The sequence below is a fragment of the Nyctibius grandis genome, chromosome 2 (genome assembly GCF_013368605.1).
Source record: "Nyctibius grandis isolate bNycGra1 chromosome 2, bNycGra1.pri, whole genome shotgun sequence".
Classification (NCBI taxonomy): Eukaryota; Metazoa; Chordata; class Aves; order Nyctibiiformes; family Nyctibiidae; genus Nyctibius; species Nyctibius grandis.
The window spans coordinates 23975064-23993903 of NC_090659.1; the positions used below are offsets into that span (position 1 = coordinate 23975064).

The 18840-nt window shown below is 41.0% G+C and overlaps 1 protein-coding gene across 1 annotated transcript; it reads left to right on the plus strand.

Moving 5' to 3' along the window:
• Positions 1 to 645: 645 nt before the first annotated feature.
• On the plus strand, positions 646 to 17469 carry LOC137677686 (interferon-induced GTP-binding protein Mx-like). Its single transcript, XM_068425153.1, has 13 exons — positions 646 to 876; positions 2080 to 2275; positions 3195 to 3332; positions 4571 to 4725; positions 5490 to 5628; positions 6131 to 6329; positions 7090 to 7168; positions 8166 to 8288; positions 9098 to 9239; positions 11518 to 11676; positions 12600 to 12676; positions 14184 to 14426; positions 17007 to 17469. Exons 1-13 carry the CDS (start codon positions 646 to 648, stop codon positions 17238 to 17240), a joined length of 2115 nt encoding a protein of 704 aa, XP_068281254.1. The 3' UTR covers positions 17241 to 17469.
• Positions 17470 to 18840: the final 1371 nt, after the last annotated feature.

Below are 18840 nucleotides of genomic sequence, written 5' to 3' on the forward strand. Positions count from 1 at the left end.
ATGTATAAGACTTGCCTCTGACAAGTGTTTCTACTGTAAGAGGGGCGAATTGGCCACATAGCAGACTATGGCTTGGTGTGCCCTACTCTCATTGCCCGTGGCCCACCCATGTAGGTCCTTCTTGTGCAGCTACAGAGCCCTGTTCTCCTGACCCCAGGTGGCTGAATTTAAGCATTCAGACACTCTCTCCACCCATGCACAGCAGCTGCCATACTGATTGAGCTTCTCAAAACACCTTTCAGCAAAATATTTCACTGAGAAAAACTGGCTTTTTGCAAGAACTCGTGTAACTTTTTTTTTCCTCAAAAAAATATTCTTGTTTACTCTGTGGCAACTTCTTTTTTTTTGAAAACATGAAGAAAACATAAGAGAGGTAGGGAGAAGTGTTTCAAGTCTGTCCTCTGGAGAGCAATTTTAGTGATTTGAAAAGAACTGTGGCACTTGATATCCACCAAGGGTTTGAATCAGTAAATAAAAGTGGTGTTTGATTTTCTGTGCTATGATCACCGTTGCAAGCTGGAGTCACTCAGTGCCCCATGTTTGATTTCAGAAGCTGTACAAAAGAGTGGTTGGACCAGACAGTAATCACTATTCAGTGAAGCATTTACGGACAACCTACGTGGTAGGCCAAATAATCAGCAGACCATGGATAATAAGAGTGTATCATCATTCAAACAACTTTCTGAAAAAAACAAACTTGCCCTGAAGAAAGATATTTTTCCATCACGTTCCTTACAATCATATTTAGAAGCTTTTGCAGTACCTTTACCATCAGACACAGAAGATGAAGGTCTTCTGACGTCGGAGAACATGACTGAGAGAAAGCCTACCTATGAGCAGGAGTTGAAGAAACAGTTTCAAGGAGAACAGGACAAGGTAAGGCAGATACCAGAAGAGGGCATAGATCCTCCCCACTCTTGCTCCTGTGTTCCACTTTGTGGCCCAGAATGAATTCCCTTGTGTCTTTAGGCAATCTGCACTTGTTAGGTCTAAGCATAGGGATGCTTTTGGAATCAGGGCCAAGCAGTCATTGGTGTAACTAGGAAGATAGGTACCCACAATTAATCTGCAGGCATAAAAAATACAAGTGTAAAAAAATAGGATGGCAGCAGCCTAGCAGCCAATTTGATGTGTAACGTGTGTCTGTTTCATTGGAAACAATTAACAAATGTTGAACAGAAATCCGAAAATTTGAGATATTTTTTACTTGAGGCTCTGCTACGTTCAACAGAAATACAAAAAAAGGTGAAAAATAACTTGTGTTGAATATTTGACACTGAAAACAGAATGTTTTTAAGTCTGTGTCATAATTAATGAAGTTCCTTGAGAATTGTTAGGATTTACTAGCTAGTAAACATCATAATAAAGATAGTGGGAAGGGGTTACCAATCAGGTTTTAAAATACCTGCCTCCAGTAATGTGTGCTGTCTTTCTCATCTTGAAAGAAAAATCTGCTCTGTTTGATTACATGTGATTGATTGATAGACATATTTTTAGAGGTGGCTTTCTTAGACAAAGGTGATGGTGGGAAACTTCAATTTTTCTTTTCAAAAAAACAGGTATGAATGTGTCTGGCCTGTTAGGGTCTGTTAAATATTGGTATTCTCAAAATTGCATTTCTAAATGCAACAGTCAGACTGGAACGCAGAGAGAAAGACAGGGAGAAGAGACCAAGCTGATCTTTATACACTTTATCTGGGCATATTTAACAGTAGGTGGACCAGTTTTCTAAAGGGCTGGAAATTACTTAGTTTGATTTCATGAAAATGAAGAGCCTGTGTTAATATCTGGCATGTGTATCAAAATTAAAAATTGACAATAACCAGTTATTTAAAACAAATCGCTCATATTCATCCCTCACCCTAGCCTAAAAGGAGGCAAAGCAAGAAGGCCCATGAAGATCTAAAAAACTTTAGCCACCTGTTAAGGATGCTACAGCAGAATGCTTTTGATGTCTTGATGCCAGTACATAAGGATTACTAGAGGATGATGAACTGAAAAAGATGCCTAAAATGTTTTTTTTTTGTGAAAGCAACTTATTTTAGAATTATGGAAAATTCATTGTAAGTTTAATTCTAGCAGGGAGCAGAACATACCTTGTACAACCAATATGAGGAAAAGATCCGACCCTGCATTGATCTCATTGACAGCCTAAGAGAACTCGGAGTAGAAAAAGACCTGGCTTTGCCTGCGATCGCAGTGATCGGAGACCAGAGCTCCGGGAAAAGCTCCGTCCTAGAAGCCCTGTCTGGTGTTGCTCTTCCTAGGGGCAATGGTAGGAATTTACCTTCTCAGGTTTTCACATGAATTTCACTTTGATGAGGTGGAAGGGATTTTTTTTTTTTTATTATTTTGGTCTAGTATTGGATAACTCCGTGACTGAGATTATAACTAAGTTGTGAGAGTCCAGGGGACTTCTCAGCTCTGGCTTCCAGTAGAAGAAATGGATGTGCTGGTGGCGCACTGCAGGGTAACTCCAACAAGGCACATGTTCTGGGTGGTCAAGAGACCAGGAGTAAGAAGAGTATAGTGTAGTGTACTTGCCCCGAACTGTGGACGGACTGAAGGGTAGCATCAGCTGACTCTGTGCATTTCCCAGAAGAGCAGTGCAGCAGAGTATTGGTTTCACATGGAAGACTAGTTTTGAAATTTGCGTTTGGGTTTTTTAACAAGATTTTTCTTACAGATACCTTTTTTGGCAAAAAATGCTCAAAGATCTTTACTTACAAACATGTGCCTTGGGTGTTATTTGAGTCAGGGAAGATTGTTGGAAGCCTTTGCAGCTCCAGAAGATTCACTTTCTAGCTCTGTGTGTGTGTATACACACACTTAAAAGTTCTGCAAGTTCTGTATGAGTTGACAATACCGTCTAGTCTTTCAGGCTGGACTTCAGGAAAAGGTTTTCGCAGAATGTAGGTGCAGCACTGAAACGGGTCACCCAAAGGCATGCAAATCTCCATCCTTAGAGGTCTGCAAGACAAGACGTGGCTGGACAGAGCCGTGGATGACCTCATCTAGTGCCAGTGACAGTCCTACTCTGAGCGAGAAGTCAGACGAGAACCCTTTGGCAATGTCTCTTGGAACATTTCTGTGTCTCTGTGCCAAGTACTAGGCAACACTGTGTACACCATGCAGTCCATGGCTGTGTATCATGCGTAACTGCTGAGTTACCTCTGTCTTTGGAACTGCTGCAGGTATTGTTACTCGATGTCCCTTGGAACTTAAACTGAAAAGAATACCTGCCAGCCAGGCATGGAAAGGGAAAATTTGTTACCGCAACGTCAGCACAGAGCTTCAGAATGCCTCTGAGGTGGAGAAAGCAATAAGAGAAGGTGAGTTGTAACGTGTTCCACTCTGATTTGGCTTGCTCAATCTCCTCTGAATCCTTTCTCCACTTTTCTTAGACTGAGCAGCAGTTCCCAGACTAACACAGTGATTGTAGCCACGAGTTGAATTCAGAGCAGAAGAAGGTGGGGTAGCATGATATAACTCTCTCAAGAGAGTTGTACTACTTATTACTTCAGTGGTGAAGATGATCCATGATGTCTGATAAAAGCTCAGGCTGTGTCCTCAGCTGGATGCTGTCTGCCTGATTTGAGGAGGTTGTTTGTCAAATTGTAAACATGCAAAGCCCTAAATCGTTTCTGTCATCAGTTCAAAAGCTCAGAGAATGCTTGAGGTGTCTGTGGCTGGAAATCTTATGGTTTTGCAGAATGGAGGGCATATAGAGCTTCTGCCAGCTAGTGTGACCACAGCTTCAATCATTGCCCTTCCCATGTCACAGCTTTACTTTTATAATATTTCATGCTGTGTAAGGAAACAGTTTTCTTATACAAAGGGCAGTAAGCACTTGCCCTAAATGTGAAAGTTGGATTGTCCTTATTTCCTTGACTAGCACAGCTCTGCAACATTGTTATTTGTCCTAATGTTTTTTCATTAGCTTTTCAATATATTATTTGAATATTTTCAATATATCCTTCCAAAACTGGCAAGGCAAGTGGTATGAATTGATTAAGCTAATTACAGAGCTGAAAATCTCTCATGAGAATAACTTTGGGGTTTCCTTGCTTCTCTGTGCTGTACACAGTTCAAGCATTACTGCCTTATAAGATTTGGGATAAATTACTTGATCTCTCAACCTCTTTATCCAAATATGAAGAATATAGAATAACACCTATTTATCTTTCAAGGTAGCCAAGAATTAATTAATGCTTATAAAGTGTCTTGATGTTGAGGAAGCGTTTCTACAACTGACCAGTATTCTATCTGATCACTTTTGTTGTGGTTTATTTACATGTATTTTGTCTGCATATATGAGAGTTCATAAGTACATGCTCTGTAAAATATTACAGTTCACATTCCAAAAGGACTCCACATATCCACGTGTTGCATAATAATTTCCTTAGATTTTTGCATAAAGGGATTTACGTCTGTGGCTCGATCCAATAAAAAGCCAAGCCTAAAAGAACCTTAGGTGGTAGTAGGTACTTCTCAAAGTCATTGTGTTCAACTTCGTTTTCATGCATTGTTTGAAGCTTGTATTCATTGCCTTGCTCTTTTCTCCTTGCAGTACAGGATATTGTGGCTGGTACTAGAGGTGCCATTAGCGGAGAACTAATTTCCCTAGAAATTTGGTCCCCAGATGTCCCAGATCTGACACTAATTGATCTTCCTGGAATTGCCAGAGTGGCCATGGGGAATCAGCCAAAAGACATTGGGCAACAGGTAAAATTCAGTCTCATAAGCCAACCTGTGCACAGGGTCACTTCTGTAACCTACCTCATATGCGAGCCTTTGCCGTAGAATGCTGGAGTTATTATGCTGGGCTTCTGAGCCAGCAATAGAGCTACACTAACAAACAGGCCTATTTTTCAGGCAAGGAACTGCCGATAGGAACAGTGAGGTCCAGGATCTACTGTCTGCCCTGTCGTGCAGGAGGGAGCTGCCCATGCTAGCTGTCCTGTTTTTTCTCATCCCTTAAGGGATCCCAGCAGACTAGATGTCATGTGCAACTTGGTTTTTTTCACAAATACTCCACTGAATTATGAGCCAAATACGCTTGCTCTCCGTTCAGAGATGATACAAATTTGAGATTTATCAGCATAATCTAACTTGCTTTCTTTCCATAAGTGTGTACCTAGACATCAGAACTTTTTTTCTCTTACATGTGATTATTTATGAAATACCTTTAATATTTCCATAATGAAAGATTATATGCATGAGATGTTAAACTTTACATAGCTGTCAGCACACGCATAACAACAGTCTGGTCTCATTCATGCTAGATGTTTAGATTAATCTTGCATATGAAAAGAGGCTGCATTCTTCTGCTGACTCATTTCCATGCCATCCTTTAGCATGTAATACTATCCTCAGTATATGTGACATTTAATGTCATCAGACAGTGGCTCGTATTGCTAGGAGTGGTCACATCCTACATGCAAGCATCTGATTTCACTGAACTTCATTACTGCTGCATTGCATTGCAGATCAAAATGCTACTTAAAAAAGTTATTGGCTGCAAAGAGACACTCAATTTGGTAGTGGTGCCATGTAATGTGGATATTGCAACAACGGAAGCACTGAAAATGGCTCAAGAGGTGGACCCCAATGGAGAAAGGACACTAGGTGAGGCATTTTTTAAGCTACAAGTTGAAGAGAAGGGCAATTCTTTTTTTCCATTAAGCTCTGATGTTCTGTATTCCACACCAGATCTGTGAAATTAGCTACTAGAAGAAGGAAAAAAAAGAAAACAGCCTAAATAAACAGTCTAAAGCTTGACATGATCCAGTAACTCTAAGAATCCTTCAATTTTGAGTCTTACTGGCATTCATGTTATGAATAAATGGAAATTGAAAATCTCAGAGTTAATGGCAGGAAAGCTTTGCTGCTGCCTATTAAAAAGGTTTGCAAGACAAAAAGCATGGTGAGAGGCCAACTGTAGAGCAAGTTTTACAGTGCAAAGCCCAGGAGCTGAGGGCTTTCTAAGAGAGAGAAAACAAAACTAAGAGAAGTTGCTTTGTAAAACATGGTAGAGAGAGTTCCTGCTCTGGTGGTGGGATGTCCTACTGCACCTCTCACACCTTCAACTTCTGCGCTCAATTAACTTTCTCCTTGGATAACTTCACAGGTATCCTCACAAAACCCGACCTGGTGGACAGAGGAACCGAAGAGTCTGTCGTTAACATAGTGCGAAACCTGGTCATTCCCCTCAGAAAAGGTTACATGATCGTGAAGTGTCGTGGGCAGCAGGACATCTGCAACAAAATGTCCTTGGCTGCTGCGCTCCAGCAGGAGAGAATATTCTTTGAGACTCACAAACATTTCAGGTACTTCTCACAGAAAGGACCTAATCGAAAACATACTGTCACTTCAAAGTTTCCTGTTGACTTGCTGAAATTTAAATTAGGGTTACAAACAGGTATTAATTATACTTGCTATTTCTCATTGCCCATGTAGTGTTGCATTCCAGTAAGCCAGAAGAATTTCACATGTCAAATAAACTTTTTAAATGTAGTTTGGATGCAAGTTTGATATATATCTTTCCTTAACCCTGGGAAAAGTGCAATGAACTTCAGAAGTCAGAATAGTCCCAAGGAAATCAGGTTAAGCATCTGAGCACTTCAAGTCCAACACCAAAATATTTCTATTCACTGGAAAACACAGTGAAACTCAGCGTGAGAAAGGAAACTGCGTGTGCTAAGGGACACATTTCCCCAGAAGATGACTCAGCAGCAAATCAATCCTAATACAGAGAATGGCAGGTGAAAAGGTTTTTGAATCAGTGTATTTCACACACGCAGAAATAATACAGCAGGACATTAATCTGCTGTAGTATTCACTGTTTTCAGATTCTTCTGTTTCCCTTTGCTTAACCAGTAGCAGTAGCTGTCAAACAAATCTTGCATAAAAGCCATGGTGCCCAGAGAGTCCTGGGCTGCTGCCACATCTGTACTAGCACTCCCCAGAGGGCCCTTTCTTTACTGAGTTAGTGTAGTAGAACTAGTGAAAATAGAGCAGAGCATCAGTGCTGCCTCCTTGTCCTGCACACATGGTCTATCCAAAACCGCCTTTTCCTGTTTTTTGCAGAATTCTTATGAAAGAAGGAAGGGCTACTATCCCTCAACTGGCAGAGAAGCTCACAAATGAACTTGTGAAACATATTACTGTAAGTAACAGAGGTGCCATACTAAGCTGTTTGTATCAGTTACTATCTAAAAATAAGTTCAGCCCTTCAACCTTGGATTGCAATTGATTGCAATGGGATTGCATCTTTATATGCAGAGATAGTACTTAATTATCCCTCAGTCCATCAATCTGAGAGCAAATTGAACTGAGAGTTAGAGGTAAAGAAACCCATGCTCTGTCCTCAGATTTGCCTTTAAGCTGAAGAATGACAATAGGCAAATCATTTCATCTACATGTGACTCATAACTCCTGCCTTTTCAATGGTAGCCATGATATTTTTTTTTTGTTTGTGAAGAGTGTTGATCAGCTGGGTGACAAGTTACTGCTATGAGATTACTAAAACACAATAATTCCTATTTAATGAAAAAGTCTTCAAAATCTCAAGTAAGATCTAGTTGTTTTATTATATTACTATACTAATATAAGCATATCGGGTTTTTAATTTTATATACAAATATCTGTAAGTAATATATCTTATTCCATTAAGGAAAAATGCTAAAATACAGGGAACCTCTAAATTCAGTCCTGAAGGACAAAAAAATATGTATTTATGTAACCTTACATAAAATAACCAACAAAACAGCTGCGTTCAATCAGGTATTTATCAGGAGTGGAGGGGTCAGTATATTCCCCACATCACCACTTCCCTGCCGCAACCTGTGAGGACATAGATTTTGGCTCACTGTAGGTGAAGTGTTGCCCTAGACTACAGCTACTCTGCCCACCTCCCAGTGAGGTCCAGCCTGATTTCTCTGGAAGACCCTAACCACCTGCCTTCTCTCAATGAAGGCCATATTTGCACTTCCATGCTATCCCACTATCAGGCATGGGATGCAAGGACAGAGAGCTCTTGGATTCCTAAGATCAGGAAAGATCATGTGCAGGTGTAAGTCACTCTTAGAGGGATTTTGGTTTCCTTCCACAAACAGACATGTTCAACCTATCTCAATGTCCTTCTTTACTGTCTACTCCTCCAGAAAACTTTGCCAACACTAGAGAAACAAATACGTGAGATGCTCCAAAGAACCTTACAGGATCTACAGAAGTATAGAAGAGTCACACCCAGCACAGAGTCTGAGAAGTTGATTTTCCTCACAGATGTAAGTATCAATATTTGTTTGGTCATGGAGCAGAGCGAGGAGGTAAATGTGGGAGAAAAAGAAACTACCTAAAGTTAGCAAGTTGTCAGCATTGACCACTAGGAAGCTTGTGGTATCTGTCACTGAAGTGTTTTGAGAGTAACATAGACAAACCTCTGTCAGGAATACACCACACCTGCAAAAATAATGGACCACAGAATCTTGTGGCCCCTGCTAGCAATTTTTTTCCTGTGATTATGTGACAAGATAACTGAAAAACAACTCAGTTGACTGGTCAAAATCAAGCATCTCAGAGAGGTAAAAATTATACTCCTGACTGCCCAACATTTTGAAGAGTTTCCATTGTTACAGCATTCATAAGATTAAATGCATTCCTGGTATCAAAATATGGTTTGCAAACCTATCTACATGTCTCATCTTGGGGAGCTAATCCCTCACAGTAAGCTTTCGGCAGGCCACCAGAGGTGCTTATGAAGGCTCATCAGCCTTCAAAGACTTCATATAAGTCTAGTTAATTAGAATTTGGTAAATGGTTCTAGGTTCACAGGAAAACAAAACAAAAACCACAAAAAACCCAACAACAACAACAACAAAGAGTATCAAGTTTGTTCTCCTGTAGCTGTGCTGGTTTTGATTAAAAGAAAAAAAAAAACAGCAGCTAAGAGCATAAAAGATAAGGAAGGGAAGTTTTCAATGAACCATGTCCCTGCTTTAACATCAAATGACCACAGATTTACTTAACATACACAAGTTAGTCTGAAGAAATGAAACTTTACTACATTGCTTGCTTGTTCTTTAATTCATTACAGTTGATCAAGCTCTTTAATCAAGACATCTCCCAGACAATACGTGGAGAGGAACAGTTGTTTGGAAATGAAATCAGACTGTTTGCAAAAATCCGCAGAGAGTTTCAAACATGGGGAGTGGCTCTCCTGGAGTGTGCTGCAAAGGGTAAGCATAGAAAACAATACTGGCAGCTGACTGAGATTCCATTCTCTTGCTTTTAAATCAAGACATAGCATCATCAACGGGTTGTTTTCAAGACAGTGAAAAACAAGAAGCTAGGAGCATTCATCTGTTCTAGTGTTAGACAAGTTATTCTTTTGTCCTTGGGAACAAAGACCCAGCTTGCGTTAAATGCTGTCATTACAAAGAGATCAGTGGATGTCTCTCTTCTCCCAGCAAAGCAATAAAATCAGGAGTGTGGACCCTGGCACAGAACTGGTTGGTGATTCTCTGAACCACTCTTCTAAATAGCAGCAACAAAACTAACACCAACACTAAATAATAATAATAATAACAACAACAACTATAATAATAACGTATTTAAATTATATAATAAATTTGTTATAATTCCATTACTATTATTATTATTAGGAATCCTTTGGAATTTTGATCTTTTTTTGTTCTACTTTAGCTCTGGTTAAGGATTGGAGAAAGCAATTGTGAGCCTGAAATAACCACAAGGTTGTAAAGAGCACCCCTTTCTGCATCATCCACCTTGGTAATTGCCTAACTGAACTCAGTTCTAAGCTGAGGTGGAGGGTGATACATACAGACTGAACTCTGCTGTACACTCAACATCTTTTGCAGCATCTTCTTCACATCACTCAGAGACCCTATCATTTACTCTTAAGAGATGAAATAGCATCAGCTGCCAATCAAGCAGTAGCTCTTGAAACAAGTTCTTTTAGTCTTTGATGCACATCTGTGTCAACATCACTAGTGACTCTAAAATGATAGGTACAAATAGGCTGCAAAGGTGCCATCAGCCAGAGACAAATGTGTGTATATATATATATATATATGCATATATGTGAAGAGGGACATACAGACAGATATTGGTGTATGTCAATGACTCTTATGTCCCATCCATGAAGTACCAAGCCAATCAACATGATTTTATGGAGAGGAATAGAAGAATAAGACAATGAAGGCATGAAGAAATAGATGTGAAAACAGCAGAAAGCACTAGCAGAATGATGCAGCTTCTTCAAAGGACAAAGAGCAACTGAGTTGCAGAAGATACGCAAGGCATCACACGGCAGCCGAACCACAGTGAGGAATCATCTGGGCACTTTCAGGTTATCCCCATTGATTTAAACTAATACGTCCGACTTCACAACAGGATCAAGGTAGCAGCACACAGCAGCTCTTACAACAGCACAGCTCTTGATGAAGATACACTACCCCAAAATCACGTGTACATATGCTCAGGTGAAGTATTTGCATGTGCAGCACAGTAAGTTTACTTACGTATCTTGAAAACCAGAGGTAGCCTTAGCGAGCCCTTCCTCAATGAAACGCATTGTTATCAGCCACCGCTAGGATTTCTGAAGGTACATCACTGCATGTCAGATGATTCTGTTTAACTTCAGCTTTCGTATGATGAATGAAAGTATTAACAAGAGCAGATACTTCAGATACTTGAAGCCTTGAACTTTCTGTTGCAAAGATGATAGATATTCTTGTGGCCGTGTTACAGCTTTGTACTACCTTAACTGCACAGGTACATTTTCAGACTCTGAACCAGATACTTCACATCTCTTTCTGTCTTTTCTTTTTCTTTTTTTTTTTTTTTATTACCCAACCATGGACTCCTATATCTGAATGTTAGAATTGAATGCATTCATGGCTTGATTTCTACTTCCACATGTGCACTTGATCCACGATTCACAAATTTGGTCCCAAAATAGGGCAATATCAAAACCTTTCAAAACACTTAGAAACACATCTGTGCCTGAATATGTAAACCAATTCAAAGGAATGTACCTCATTTAAGATGGCAAATTCGAATAATTTCAACAAAGAAATATTGACTGCAATATCTTAAATAAAAACATCTAGTCAACAGTAGATTCCCTGGAATAAGACAGTTTAGTGAGTTTGGGTTTTTGTTTTATTCTGTGTTTTTTAAAACTCAGAAGTGACTGGTAATGGCCATTTCTGTGGGGGTAGCAATTCCAAGAAGAACCAGTATTTTTGAGTCCCATCATAATTTCTGGATTGCTTTCTGTCAGTTAGCTGCTTGATCGAGTGTGTGAGATGGCTCATTCACTGAGCGATAATGTGTGTTAGCTCAGTTCTGTAGTAACATTATTGCTTGAAATATCATCTCAGTAGTTGTTCTTCTCAAGAGCATTTCAAAGAGAAATAGACTTCCTTCTTAAATCTGAAATTTATAAATTGAGTTATTTAGTAGTAAATCAATGTTATTTTAATATTACAGTTAAAAAAAATGTACCCAGTAAAGTGTGGAAATATGAAGACCAGTATCGTGGACGGGAGTTCCCAGGCTTTTCCAATCACAGGACATTTGAGGACATTATAAAAGAGCAAATCGTAGAACTGGAGGAGCCAGCCATTGAGATCCTGAACAACGTGATCAGTACGTCTTGCAGGCCACGTGACGCTGTTGCGTGGGAGACACTGGTGTGCCTGACAATTTTTTTTCCAGGATAAACTGACGTTCTTACTGCTGGAGCAAGAGCTCCAGACAGGATACTTCAGAGTGGGGAAGTGAATCTGATTCAACCTGGAGGCTTGCTTCTTCTCTATAGCCTTCAGTCTCTACACATGGTCTCCAACATTTGTTAATACTTTTCCCAGTGGCTGGCGGAAGCGTGTTAGAAAGTAACTATAATAAATAACATGGTAAAGAAAAAGTATGGTAGAAGTACCTGGTGCCAGCCAAGCAGCTTGGTATTCCCAGACCCGAGGAGTGGCATTCACAAACCTGAACTGGGAACCCAGCTTCTTTGCCAATCCTTTGCATGACGTATGTATTGCACAGTGACTGCTGAGGGTTAGGGAAAGGGTACAGAGTTCATCCAGTAAAAAGCACCTAAGGAAAAAGTATGTCATGATCCTCTCTCTCCTATGTTTGCCTTAGAAGGCAGCTATGGCATCTGTGCCAGACTCGGTGCTCTTTACTATATGTGCTAGCCCCTCTTCCTGGGGAGGCCACTCAGGAGGTGAGGTGCAGATGTGCTTACATGGCCAAGTGATTGCACATCTGTTCAGACACAGCTGTAAGCACAGAAATTGCTTTATCAAAGAAATGTCAGTGATATTGAATCTCAGGTGTTAACTAGCTCCAGGAAGTCTTTAATGGTTCACACTCTTAGACCTAGAAATACAAATTCCTACTCGTTTGTATTGGTCATAAAGGCATAGTGCATCAGTACAGCTGCTCAGCTATTTCTGGATGAATACAGAAAATGAGTAGTTTTCCCAAGTCTCATATTAACAATAGCTTTAAAACCTCACTTGCTTACCTGACTTTATTTTGTTGGTCTGTTCTTCCCTTAGGACTGGTTGAAGAGAGATTTATGGACCTCACTAAAAGGCATTTTGCTCATTTCCACAATCTAAACAGAGCTACTAAGGTGAGACACTACCTATAATCTGAGTTAAGACAAGAGCAAGACAGAATGGCATTTATAAATACAGCCATGCTTACAGTACCTGTCCCATTGCATTACCCTTATGAAAATGTGGAATTGCTTGCAGGCCTATGGTTTTTATAAAATAAGGTAGAGCTTGAAAATGATATCATGTTTATAATGGCACTAATGCAAGTGCATTTTGCCTTTCGGAACAACTCTGACATGCTCTAAAACACATATTCCTCATTCATTCTGGTCACACTCTTGATGCATGCAACACAATGCAAAGAAAACTTGGTATGGCTGCCTTGAAGAGTTTATCATTAATTTCAAATTCAAGTCCTGTAATGATTTGTAAGTGTGTGGGTAGCCTCAGAGCTCTAAACAGTGCTTTGCCCTCTCTGAAAGGCAAGCCAGGGTGTTAGCCAATGCAGGAATCTCATCTTTGATGAAATGAAGCAGCAGCAAACAAGCCAAAAATAATTCAACCATGAGAGAGTTAGAAGGTGACTGTTCACAATTCAGGGGATTGCATGTTTTAGGGTGGAGTTAAATGATGTGGATGTCATTGAAGGCCTTTTCTCAGAAAGAGTTTTGAGGAAGAGATGAGAAGCAATGCTGGACAGCCAGGAAGTAGAGTCCGCTCACAGGGTACTGCTTAAAAAGGAAAATCAAAGGCAAATATGAGTGAAATAGAGGGTTTTCTATTTGACTTGCATGGCCAAACCCTACCAAGCTCCCAGGCCAGCTCGACAGTAAGCAAATAAGCTATTTCAGCCTAACACAGAGGTGTTTAGGCAGGGTCTTTAGGTGTAACACAGTGAGAAGAATGAAAGGAGGAAGTTCTTGTAGACACTGAAGATGAGAAAAAAAGATTGGATGCTTCCTTAGGGATGCTAGGAAAGCATTTGAAGGGAATTTGAGGATGACTGAGGAAACTTTGCTGTCCTCCACAGACTTTTAGGTGGAAGTATCAAAAAAGGCCAGAAAGGATGAGATTACTGAAATAAAAGCGCCAGACAGTGAGGGTGTTAGACAGGGTTGGTTTGCTGACAATGGATAGGAGGCTGCGGTTTTTGAGAAGGGCAGGAGGGGCAATAGAGTTCACATCAGTGCCCCCTGTCATTGCCTACTGCAAGAGGGAGATGCAAACAAAATGCATGCAAAGGCCAAGGGCAGGCTGCAGGCTGAACTCACGGCTGGCCATTGCTGCTTGTTCCTGTCAACCTTGTATTTTCCTTCGGGCTCCAAGCACCAGGTTTTCACTGATTCCACTCGTGTTTAAGGAGGGGACAAAACTGCCACGGTTTCCTGCTCTTCCACAACAGAGGAACCAGAATCTAAAGCATTACTCCATGTTCCCAAGAGCCAGCCCGGGATTAGACAGTGCTGCAGCAAGGACTGTTGAACATTGTGCCCACCTTGCCATTCCCTGGAGACACTGCTAAGCACTGGCACCTTTGCAAAGGAAGCAAATGTCTGAGAATTTGTTATTCTTCTTTCCTAGATCAGAATTGAAGACATTAGAGCGAAACAAGCCGCGGAGGCTGAAAGATATATCCGGACCCAGTTTAAAATGGAGAGAATTGTATACTGCCAGGATGACCTTTACATTGACGAATTAAAGTCTGTTACGAGAGAAAACATTACCAAATTTGGCAATGAGAAAGCATTGCATGTTGGATCAGCTTCAGTTCAAGAGCCTTCCTTTGTCCAGGAAATGGTTTCTCACACGAAGGCCTATTTCAACGTGAGTTTACAGACTGCGATACAGCAGTTCTTCTGCACCCTGAATGCTATAGTGTATACCCCTTGTCCAGATCTCACTGTAGTCAATGAGTATTTCATGCAATACTACTACTACTATGCAGGAAATAGTAGCCAGAGGGTGTAAGTGTCTCGTCCAGGTACATGTACAGCTTCAGTACGAATTAATCAGAGCTTCTGACCAGTGACGAAAATGCCAGGACAAAGCTGGTCTGATGGGCTGCGTCAGCACAGTTGCTGGGGAGAAGTAGTTGCACACTGCAAGGTACAGTGATTTACAGTGAGGGTGGTGAGACACTGGAATGGGTTGCCCAGAGAAGTTGTGGATGCCCCCTCCCTGGCAGTGTTCAAGGCCAGGCTGGATGGGGCTTTGAGCAACCTGGTCTCGTGGAAGGTGTCCCTGCCCGTGGCAGGGGGGTTGGAACTAGATGATCTTTAAGGTCCCTTCCAACCCAAACCATTCTATGATTCTATGATTCTATAATTAGAAGTTATTGATATTGAGTTGGTGGCAAGCACTCCTCTCCAGCAAAGGAAGTAACAGTCCTAGGATTGCTTTCCCCACTGCAAGTTTGTCTCACGGTTTTCAAATAACACAAGTTTCCACAAGCTTAATAACATTATATACAGCACTTCGGCATTTGGCACAGCGTCTGAGAGCTCAGGTCAGCCTCAAGCCCCTCTGCATATTCCTGCTGCCAGCATAAAGTGGTATCAGTGGCGTGCAGTCAGATCCTAAACTAATGTGACAGAAGGAGCGATAATAAAATGTTAAGTTAAAATGAATTCAGCTATCTGTAGAGATCAGAGCATGTATGCTGTATTGCAGATAGTTTCATAGAAGTTAGGTCTCTGAAGACAAATGGGGTGTTTTAACAAAGGATCATGTTATAGACAGCAGAGAACATGCAGTATCAGGATTTACTTTTGATCTTTGTTTTGTAAAACTCCCTCAGAAAGCAACAAATTCAATATTAATAATGCAGTAAGGTAGGTAGCAGCTCACCTTGAATTTCAATATCAACGTTTTGACAAATTCCTGCAATTAAATGTTCAGGCTGCTCAGGGTGATGGAAAGAAAACCACTGGCTTTCAGAGACCAAGAGACAAAGGCAGAACTGCATCAGCTCTTCCCTACCGCCCCGCTATACTCTCTGCTATGACACAAACATCTTAGATGCTAGTTATATGGTTTTGTAAATGCCCTAAGCACCATTTTCAACAATAACAAATGCCACAATATCATATCTCTATGGGACTTATGCAAGGCCAAACACAGTTTGAATGAAATGGAAGCTCTTAAGTGTCCATGGCCTTTGAAAATGGCATGCATGAATCTGTGTCACCTATGGTAGGACTCTCAAGATTCTGGGTAGAGTTTGGCTCCAGAAAAACACCCATATTTAAAGCACCTAGGCTCCCTCCCACCATGGTCAGTCGTGCCTAGAGAATACGTAGGCTCAGTAAGTGCTTTAGCTGACTCTGCCAAACTGCTTGCTATTGACTAGATCTCTGCAAACTAGAAAGAAAAACTAAACAGCTAGTCTTAGGTATTTTTCAGCTTGAGCTCAGCCCCATCCTTGTACTCAACAGATTTGCAGCCACTGAGTTCCAGAGGTATCTAAAGACAGAAAGACCTCAGACTTCTCTGGAAATGGGCTGCCTAAACCCTATAGGACCTACAAATCAAATGTGCTTCTACCTGGTCTTCCCACTACCATTTTCAATTCAGGTGCCACAAAAAGAAAGGAAGATGGCACCTCTCAATTGCAGCCAGTTACTCAGGTGCAAGTGCTCACCTGGCACCAGGAGGGCTGGAGGCAGTTCCCTCCCAGTATTGGGGAGGTTTTGAATATCCCATCACCCAAGAGCACCAGCTAAGCCCCCAAGCCCTGCGAGTGTCTCTGGGGAAAGGGCCCCACAAGCCCTTCTACATCAATCTGTTTCAATTTCCATAAATAACTAGATTAGACAGTTTATCAGGTTACACAGAAAACTACCTCATTGAGATATCAATAGATGTAATGTAGGCACAGTCTAACCTCACTATTGCTGAAGATATTTTCCCTTAAGGCTAAAGCTTACTCCAAAGCTGTCTTACACTTAAAAGGACAACCATGTCAGAAATACCATCTAAACACAGGAATTTACCACCTTTGGGAAAAAACGCTGTTTGATTTCCTGTACCATAACAGATTGGTAGTGTTCAGAGAAGACAGGTTTGATGCCAGAAATTGTTCACAAGTGCTATTTGTCAGGTATGTCCTCATATACCAATGATAGCTGGCAGAGCTAAGCAGGGAACAGCCTGCCTTGGGTTTAGTTTGCTGAGGAAAAAAAGCAACGGCTGACATTCCTGTAACTCTTAATTTTTAGATCTTTAGGCACAAAAGAGACTAATATCAAACAGTTTTTTAGTTCCTAGAAGCACTCACTTCTTGAACCATAACTCAACACATTTTAAAAAACATGCTGTCACTTCTTACCAGATTACCTATAGCCCCTTCCTTTTTTAGTTCTTTTTGGGAAACAAGTCTTCTGCGTTTTTTTCCCCTTCTTGCAGGGAGCAACTAAACGCCTCTCCAATCAGATACCTCTGATCATCCTGTCTTCTGCCCTTCACGACTTCGGGGATAACTTACAGACCACAATGTTGCATCTTTTGCAAGAAAAAGACAAGTTAAGCCATCTCCTTCAGGAGGACAATGAAGCTGCTAAACATAGGATCTACCTCAGTGACCGAGTTAATCGGCTCGCCAAAGCCTGCGAATACCTGAATGACTTCACCTCACTATAGATTTCTTCATTTTTCAGAAGTATTTTTTGACTCATTTTCTAGGATTATTGTAAAATCTCCTAAAATATAATGTCAGCACAGACCTTTAATACTCATTTCTAGTGTTCAGTTCTGCTTTAGTTTCCATAATCAGTCATACACAAACACCTGCCCTTGTGTGAAGTGCTCCACTGGGAGAGTTGTGATTAAATAAATGTTATCCCATTTTTAAATATTTACTTTATGAAGTCTGTACAACCATTGAAATAATTATTAAAAAGCTAGAGTTCTGAAGGTTGTATTTTGTGGGGCTTTTTTTAAGTGAGGATGGGGGCTTTAAGCTGTGTAACCCACAAATGGTAGAAATCAGATTATCTAAAACTCACTTTCCTAGATGAAGCTTACTGCACAACACTAGCACTCCCCCACTTCCCTTTGTGGTTTCGCCTTTTTTGTTGTCTTTCCTGCCATTGCCTGAAAGATGACTGTGCAAGGTGTCACCACTGTTAAGTCCCAACCCAGCTGGTAAAGAGGGTGCACACAGTGGGCATGAAACAGTTCCAGCCTGGAGGGAAAAGGAAGTTAACTTCATCTGATCAGTACATCCACAGGATGCCATTGGCTGTTGGGTCTGTTTCTCCTTTTTCAGTTCTCTAATTTGTGGAGAAAGCCTAAGAGGCTCGCTCTTTTGCATGCCTGGAGTAACGCCTGAAATTTTGGGGCTGATGGGCCATTCACTAGATGGAAGGATTTGGATGTCCAAAAGGGATTAAATCACCCAGGATGTTAAAAATTAGAAGGGTATCTCAGAATGTGGCTTGCTGCCTTTCTCCTTCCTCTCCCCAGGGCAAGGAGAGCCTTTCCAAAAGCTCTTTTATTTCATGGAAGCCAGTGCAAAATATAATACTGCATGCTGTATTCATTACATATTTCATATGGAGGATTTATCTTAACAGGCAAAGCTGTGCTTTGTGTAGCAAGAGTAATATCTGCATTCAGCTAAAAAAATAAATGTGCTTGTACCAGTGTGCCATGTAGTAATTTCCAAGATGCTTACAAGAGAAGCCTTCGCCTCAGGCTAGAAATGACAGACGCTGTTTGGCCCTCTGACATGAAACTGCAGCAGCAGGTGGCTGACTGCTGTGGCACAGCGTTCACCCCAGTACAGCAACAGCTTGCTTAACCACGTTTAGCACTACAGCCAGTTTTCCACATTTCAGTATACTGTTTTGCTGCTATTGACTTGCAGTGCTGCCGGTCAGATGCCATAAAAAAGCCTGATACCATAACAATTTATATAATTTCTATTTTTGAAAGTACTTTAAACTTGCTGACTACTTCATGGTATGCCCCAAAGCATACTTGATACTTATGTACTATTGAAAACACCCTGTCTCACACCTAGGGAAGAGAGGCAGGTACACATTGCTTCAGGCAGCATGAGATGTAATAACAAAATAGGGTGCGACTCCCTCGACCTACTGCCTTTAGGCTAAACTTCCTTATTTAATTCAATTTCACAAGTCAGAGTGATTTCATCAGACCCAGCCACTAAAGACATCCAACATCCCTGCACATCCAGCTCTCTTTCTCTGGGTTTGTTCGAGGACCTGAAAAGTTG